Source organism: the organism of the source record quoted next, unplaced genomic scaffold, assembly GCF_019419815.1.
Source record: "Pyrus x bretschneideri cultivar Hongxiangsu unplaced genomic scaffold, Pyrus_bretschneideri_v1 Contig95, whole genome shotgun sequence".
In the NCBI taxonomy this organism is placed as follows: domain Eukaryota; kingdom Viridiplantae; phylum Streptophyta; class Magnoliopsida; order Rosales; family Rosaceae; genus Pyrus; species Pyrus x bretschneideri.
Window position 1 is genome coordinate 1,169,275 of NW_025999837.1, and position 8,366 is coordinate 1,177,640.

An 8,366-nucleotide genomic window follows, 5' to 3' on the forward strand; every position below is an offset into this window, starting at 1 on the left:
TGTTCTGGATGCTCTGCATCTTCTATTTCAAGACTCTGCCTCTCATCTTTATAAATCAAATCTCCAGGTTGTTTTTGTTTTATGCATTCGAAAGAAAAACAATGCATGCATTTTGATTCATGACAGTGATATGTCAAATTTTAGCCCAAAAACATAATATGTCAAATTTTAGTCCAAAAGCCCAAAAGCATTTCGGGATTCCCGATTTGTCCCGAAATCCCGAAATTATTTCGGGATTCCCGAAAATTGGGATTCCCGAAAATTTGGTTTGGGATTGGGATTGAATTTGGGATTCCCAAAAATTTCGGTTTGGGAATCGGGACAATGGTTTCGGTATGGGATCCCATACCGAACCACCCCTAATTCCAGCCCTACCATAATCTGCATGTCGAGAGTGGAATACCCAGAATGCCGTCTATCCCCAAACGATAACCGTCGTCTTTCTCTTTCCCTCCGAGACACAGACTGTACCAGCAGCAAGACTATCCCCAGCAAAAATGGTGAACGTGCCGAGTCACGGACTGAGGCACGTGAGCGCCATTCGCCCGTGGCTCCCCACCTTCCGTCGCTCCACCTCCCTGGCCTCTCTCTCCTCCCCTTACACCGAAGACTCGGAGCATGCCCAGCCCAAAAGCGGCGACAAGCCCAACTCGTACTTTCCGAAGCGAGGGCAGACTCTGGAGCTGGTGTGCGAGTCTCTGGCTTTCAAAGGGAAAGGTCTATGCAAGGTGGCAGAGACTGGGTTCGTCGTCATGTGCGACCGCGCGCTGCCCGGCGAGCGGTTCGTAGGGAGGGTTACTCGCCGGAAAGGGACCTATGCTGAGGTACGGGTTCTGGGTTCTCTTTGGTTACCGAGAAAATTTTGGGATGGAGTGGGAAAATTGAATCATTGGGTTTTGCTTATGTGATGATTTTGCTGGTATCATTTGGTTCCGAAAATTGATAACGTGAAGTGGTCTTTATCTGTTTGCTGATTTTTGTGGACAAATTGGGGTGAATTCTAGCTTTTAAATCATTATTTTTTTTCCCGAAATTGTTGGGTTAACTTTTGAGACAAATGTGATTGGAGTAGTGAATTAGTCCAGCTTAATGATCTGTTTAAGTAAGTCCTTGTACAAATTGCTAAACCGAATGAAGAAGTAGATCACATGAGAATGCCGAAAGGAATAAAACAAGGGTAAAAGAGATGAGTTGAGGCATTGCTAAGTCTGGAGGTTGTTGTGACCGATGTTGAGGCTTGGACGAGAAAAACAAATGACGTTATCCAACGACATTTCGTTGCTAGAACTAGAAGTTTCAGCTGTATACAACTTGAGACATTACATGCTACCTGTATTGGTTTTGAATTTTATGTGATTGCCCTTACACAATTCATAGTCTAGTGCGTGTGATGGAAGCTATCATTCATTTCAAGAACTTTGCAAGACAATAAAAATATCTTTTTCTTGGGTCAAAAATGCAGGTGACAAAGGTTGAGACAATTTCTCCTCCTTGGGACTTTGTGGACGCTCCTTGTGAGTATGCTTCTTACTGTGGAGGATGTAAAACACAAAATTTGATTTATGAGGCGCAAGTCAAAGCTAAGGAGCAGCAAGTTCATGAGTTGATTATAAACTTTGGAAAGTTTTCTCACACAGAACTGGAATCTTTAAGCATCATGAAGCCCATCGTTCCCTGTGAAATCCAGTTTCATTACAGGAATAAGGCTAGTGCATACTGTGAACCTTGTTAAATTTGAATGTTCATTCAGTTTCGGTACATACAATTTCTGTAATACTTTCCTCTTGTTTTTATCACATCAGAAAACAGTTACTCAATTTAGCTAACACAACCTACTTGCTCTTTGTCATTTGACACCTTTTAAGAATCAAAGTATCAGAGTACTCTTCTGGTGTAGTGTATACATATATGCATATTCTTAATTTTACCCGGAAATCCACTGTAAAATAAATTTCTAAGAATCTGTAAATCCTGTGTAGTTTGTAATTATTATTTTGTATTTTATCGAGGTGTATTAATGTTAAAAAGTAGTTTTTGATATTTTCTGGCATTTTTGCAGATGGAGTTCTCATTTGGTTCTCAAAAATGGTTACCCAAGGAAAAATTGATGGAGAGACAAGATGGAATTGAGAACTATGCCCTGGGATTGCATGCTCCTGGATTCTTCGATAAGGTTCTCAATGTTGACAAGTGCTTATTGCAAAGTGAGCCGGCGAATATGGTATTTCCTGTGTAATTTTGTTTTCTGAGTTCTTTGTGCTATTAAACGCAGAAACCATACACCACCTTTGGATTTGTTCTCACCTTGAGACTCCTTACCTTGCATATACCATTAAACTCAGGATCCCTTTTTCCAGCTCTTTTATATTTTTATATTGTCACTTGACTACTGCATGGTGCCTAAAGTTGGCGTTTAATTATATGAAAAATCACTATTATGAGTTGGTAATGTTGAGACCTAAATGTTGCACTAGAGCCTATTACCATATCACGTTCATGAAGAGGTTTTGGAAATAATTGCCTTCCTATAACGTAACTCTCAACAATTGGAATTTATGTGATTAATACCTGTAAAAAGATAATGTAGTTTTGTAAGATTTATTCCATTGTATCTTGCTAGCATAATGTTAAAATAGTAATTTGTATGTGGGCACAAACCCAGAGTAATTCCCAATCAAGGATTCCTTGTCCTGTTTTGCTGTATGTGTTAAAAAGTCTCCACATTGTCAAGCCAGCAGGTTGTAATTTGTAACATTGTCCGTGATGTCACAACTTATCTTTTTCGTCTACCCTATTGCCAGTTTATTTTAGTAGTGTCAGGAAATTGTACTATTTTGCACCAATGACTTCCATTGCTGATGTGCAGGTTCTTGCTGTAGTCCAAGACTGTTGGAGAGATCCACAATTAGGTCTCTCTCCTTATGACGTTTACTCTCATGTTGGATTTCTTAAGCATCTAATGCTAAGAACTGGAAGGTACTGTGAGCTATATTGATGTCCGTAATTTATTATCCTTATAAATGCACATATGTGAATGTGTGTAAGAAAGCTGTAACTTGTTCTCAACTTGCAAATTATGGTTCCTGTGCAGCTGTGAGTTTGCTCATCCGTAAGCATGTTGTAGTTTTCATACTCACAAAAGAAGCCACAGATATGCATGAATCTACCGACTTATGAATCGTTTTCCATAATTCACTAATAACTTTTCATACGAAGTGGTAGGAAGAAAGTATGGAGAAATAAACGAGAAAATACAAAGATTGAAAAATGAGTCCGGGTTATGAACAGGTATTCGTACCTTTGAAACCTTTATGTGGCTAAACGAGATAGTCTGGGAAAATATCAAGTTTTGGAAAATAGTTGGAAATGTTGAACATGCACTGTTTAGTTGTCAACTCAACCCACCGTCATGTAGTCAAACAAACAAATGAAGAATGGAAATTCTTTATCTCTCTTTGAGTACATATTTTGGAGGCCTAAAATTGTAGATGTCTTACAAGAAGACGTAGTTGAAAACTAGTTCAAAAATGAGAAACCAGACAATAAAATATCCCACATAAGTTGTCATGATAGCTTGAGCATTTCTGTAGTTTACTTGTAATTTGTGCACAAATTTGATCATCGTACAGTGATTTGATTATATGTTGTCCCCTGTGAGCTCATGAATCAAATTTTCATAGTAAGCAATGTCTTTGATTGTGTTCCAGGAATGCGGAGACTGGTCTTCCTGAACTTATGGTTAATTTTGTGACTTCATCTAACAAGCCAGAGCTGCTTAAGCCTCTTCTTGAAAAGATATCAGCTATCCCTGAAGTGGTTAGTATGGCCATTTCTATTTTAATTGGTTCCGGAGTATAACCTGAAGAAGTATCTGGAGAAGATTATCATCTACCCCAGCTTCTCAACCTAAACTGAATTAATTGATACACATAAATTTTTTGTGTCATTGCATATTTTCTATTGTCGTCTATTGGGTACCCCCACATATTTACTTCTATGGTTGTTTAGCTACAACACCAAATTAGATACCTAGAACATTTGCAGCCTTTCATTTTAGCAATCTCCTAAAAAGCTGTTTCTGACGGTCAAGTTTCCAATTCTAGCTACTTTTTGTTAAAAAGAAAAGAGATAGAAAAATTTAGGTGAAAATGTTGTGCATTTTACTCCTAATTGTGTTTGCATTTGTTCTTACTATTATTTATTTGTTTTCTACTCATCATTTTGTATTAGTTTTGAATTACTTATTTTTATTTATCTCTTAAATCATCTTTTTTATGACTGATAGGTAAGTGTCATGAACAATATAAATAGTTCTGTTGGTAACACATCTCTTGGGGAGGTGGAATACAATTTGTATGGAAAATCCAGCATCACGGAGAACTTAAGGGGGCTAACATTTCAAATATCAGCAAACTCATTCTTCCAAACAAATACTCACCAGGCATGTAATGTGACAAAAGTTTAGCCCCTCATCCGCCGATGCTTACTTTCAACTCATTTTATTTTATAGTTAAATTCTTGAGGTTTTCCTGGTGAATACTAACTGTGAAATTAAATGCTAATTTTTTTAAATGCTTAGGCAGAGGTTCTATATAAACTCATAGAAGATTGTGCTGGTCTCAGAGGAGATGGCTCAGAGATTGTTCTTGACCTGTTTTGTGGAACCGGCACCATTGGGTTGACACTTGCCAGAAGGTAATTCTCGAATTTTCATTTGTTTTACATTTCTTGTTAAAATCTGACGTTGTGGTTGCCTTTTGGTGCAGGGCCAAACATGTTTATGGATATGAAATAATTCCTCAAGCCATTGCAGATGCTTGTCTAAATGCCGAGCTGAATGGTATCCAGAATGCCACATTTGTCCAAGGGGATCTTAACAAAATTGATGAAAGTTTTGGGAAAAATTTTCCTAAGCCCGACATAGTTATTTCAGGTTTTTTTCTTTTCTTGATCCTATAATTCATCTAGCTTCACTAATCTCTTGGACCTAATAATAAGCATTCTGTTCTTAAAATGATTTTGAAGAGTAGGTCTCCGACCCATGAGTGTTTTGGTTATTGGATAACAAATGATTACAAATATTATAGGCTTCTAGTTAAAATTTTGTTTTCAATCTGTTTTTATGTCCGAATTGTATCGTTAGGTTGAAATATGTCTAACATGGCTTAGATTTCATAAGTTGATTTTTGTTTAACAGAAGGAAAAAGAAAGGTTAATTGCTGCTTAATTTCATATAACTAACTTTTAATGAGAACGTACATCAGTTTGCCTCTTACCGTGTTTGATGTGTTGAATCATACAGATCCAAACCGTCCAGGAATGCACATGAAGTTGATAAGATATCTTCTAAAGCTTAAGGCGCCACGGATAGTTTATGTATCGTGTAATCCTGCCACATGTGCACGTGACCTTGATTATCTCTGTCATGGTGTGGTATGTGTCTCCTCTTTCACCCTTATTAATTAAGACTTTATTTGATACTCAGTTGTATGACCCACTGAAAATTTTATGCAGACTGAGAAAGGTATAGAAGGCTGTTATAAGCTAAAGAGCGTACAGCCAGTAGACATGTTCCCTCACACTCCTCATATCGAGTGTGTTTGCCTTTTGGAGCTTCGTTGACCCCCGGCCAGTTTCGGTTGTGATCTTCATGCCAAAGGTTCAGAATTCTCTTTGCCTTGTTCACTTACGGTACATTTGAATGGAACTTTATTTCCGACGGTCCTGTTATTTTAGTGTGTTTTGAAACACCTGCTCGAAATGTTTGTTCCAGGATTTTAAAAGCTTTGCCAGGGAACTGTGGTAACAGTTGTGAAAGGGTTAATTTTTATGAAGTTCGTCCCACTCGGAGTAAATTACACCCCACCCTACCAAAAATTGGCTCTCTCCACTCTAGCGGCTCCCAAGACAGCCAGTTTCTAACCCGCACACGATCGATGGAAATGAATGAAACATTATAGCCCGCCCCTAGGAAATTGATGGTTCAGCACTTGGTAATGGCGGTGGTGATGGCCGTGGTACCGGTGGTAGTGGAGGTGGTGTTGATCGTGGCGGCGGAAAGTTTTTATATATTTTGTTTTGCTTCTTCGTAAATCTTTTGCTGAAATTTAGGAAGGACAACTATTTAGATGAAATAGTGCAAAACTGTGAAAATAACTTGGGGGATTACATTGTTCAGTTAGGGGATTGAGTCATTTTACTCACTATATTTTTACATGAGGCATGTTTTAATTAATTTTTAATAGGATAATGCTATTTACACTTATTTTTTTATGTCTCACACATCCTTGTTAATTTTTGGCCATTTATATTTTTCAATTCTTTAGATGTGCCTGACACAAATTGAGAAATGCGTGTGACAAGTAAAATTGGGTATGTGGATGACACTACCATTTTTTAAACAATAAAACATGTGTTTAAAATAGAATAGTGTTATTCACACATCTATTTTCATCTCTCACACCCTTGTTAATTTTGGGCATTGATCTTCTTCATTGTAATTTTATACATCGATTAGTTAAACCATCAATTTGATTCTTAAGTGATGACGCGGAAAATATAAGGCCTACATATTATGATGACGTGACAATGAAAATAATTAAATATTAAAAAATCAATATAAGAAAAAAAAACCGTTTCTTCCGATTTTTCTTCTTTCTCGACCCACCTGGCCATAATGGAGCTCAAGCAGAGAATCCTCACCTCCCTATCGTAACTCTCCAGCCCGAAGACACGTATGAAATCGCCTGCTCGCATTGATCTCTGCTTCCCACCCCGATTTCACATCCACCTCTTTGATCAAAATCATTGCCCACATTGAGATGGGGGTCGACCTTGTCGGCACCGTCAATCATGAGATCAAGAACAGGATGCGAATCGAGGTCCCGCAACGAAATTCCAAGAGACGGGAGAGTTGTTGTGGAGGGAGAGGTGGGTGAGGTTAGGCATGTTGTGCTGGTCTCTTCAGCTCCCTTCGCGTTTTGTCGACTCGCAGAACCGAAACAACCGATTCCGAGACGTTTCGTCGGCGAGCTTGTTGCAGAGAATTCGACTGCAGCATGACTCGGCTGAGTCCTGCCCCGTTATCCTGCACCTAGGCACGTTTCTTCCAACGACGCTCAGTTAGGCTCGTTTTCGGAGAAAAACAAAGTTCAGGCGCCGAGTTTCGTTTAGTTTATCACCTAATAGCGTGTCAAAGTTGTGGTGGTGATGCTCTTTGGCTCTGGCTCTCTCTTATGCGGACCGTATCGTGATGTCGGTGGCGATTATGCCATTATCTTCTGGGCTTTCTGGGATTTTGGGATGGTGGCTGAAACTAAATGAGGCCTAAAGAGAATTTCAGGGAGCAAGTCAAGAATTTTGGTAATGACGAGTTATTATTTTTTGTCTGCTTATAGAATGGAGAAGTTAAATTTGAGAAGCTTAAGACGCCAGATCAAAATCTTGGGCAGTCTTGGTTGAGAATTTCTACAATAATTTCTTTTGATTGTTGAAATTGGTACTAGACGGAATATCCAAATAAAAATGTAACTTTGCACAGTAAACTAGCCAAATGAGTTAGTCAACTAGTTACAAGTTAGTCAGTGATAGAAAGTGCAGTAGCAAGAACAAATCTTGGTTGACCAATACGACCAACTACTCAGAGTTTGCCCAGATCAGTTTCACAACACCAAATCCTAAACTTGAACACATTTACATGTCAGTTCATTATGACAAAGCAATTATGAATTAAAGTATGTTGGATTGACTAGTGATGCGAACTAAGTAAGCACACAAATTAAAACCCTCTTGTGACAATTGTAGTATATGAATAAGTAGGGATCGTTCTTAACCGAGGATTAGGAGGGATTGCAAAATCACTTGGACACTGACTCAAAAACGTAAAACAAACGTTAAAAACACTAAACTAGACTCAAAGAATGCAAAACTAAACAATAAAACACTAAAACAAATAAAAAGACTCAAAGAATACAAAACGCTTATAAACACAAACTAAGACACTTTCTAACTAAATTGGACACTAAAGTAAAGGGGGATTGAGGTTTTGACGAAATTAAACTAAATGCAACGATTGTAATTTAAAGGCAGAATGTAAATATGAATGTGATGAAATATGGAATGAATGCTAGCTAGAAGGTTCTTCTCCACACATGTCACACTTGCATACACTTTGATTTTCAGTTGGTCTTTCGATGAATTATAAATACTCAACGCCCCAAGTTAACTGTGAATTGCACTAATTAACCCTCAGTTTTTCCACAAGTTATTAAGTTGGATGATTGCATACGACAACCCAAAACATTCCCTACAAGTTCCCTACATGAATTGCATAATAGAGATACAAGCAAGAATCATTAAGTTCTATG

General features: G+C 38.1%; 1 protein-coding gene across 1 annotated transcript; it reads left to right on the plus strand.

Moving 5' to 3' along the window:
• The first annotated feature begins 370 nt into the window (after positions 1 to 370).
• Positions 371 to 6,216, plus strand: LOC103930520 (uncharacterized RNA methyltransferase BT_0643). The gene is made up of 11 exons (XM_009339864.2): positions 371 to 824; positions 1,463 to 1,705; positions 2,060 to 2,221; positions 2,867 to 2,976; positions 3,708 to 3,816; positions 4,286 to 4,441; positions 4,580 to 4,695; positions 4,767 to 4,933; positions 5,303 to 5,433; positions 5,515 to 5,659; positions 5,774 to 6,216. The coding sequence occupies exons 1-10, from the start codon at positions 498 to 500 to the stop codon at positions 5,620 to 5,622; spliced, it is 1,629 nt and encodes a 542-aa protein (XP_009338139.2). The 5' UTR covers positions 371 to 497; the 3' UTR covers positions 5,623 to 5,659; positions 5,774 to 6,216.
• Positions 6,217 to 8,366: the final 2,150 nt, after the last annotated feature.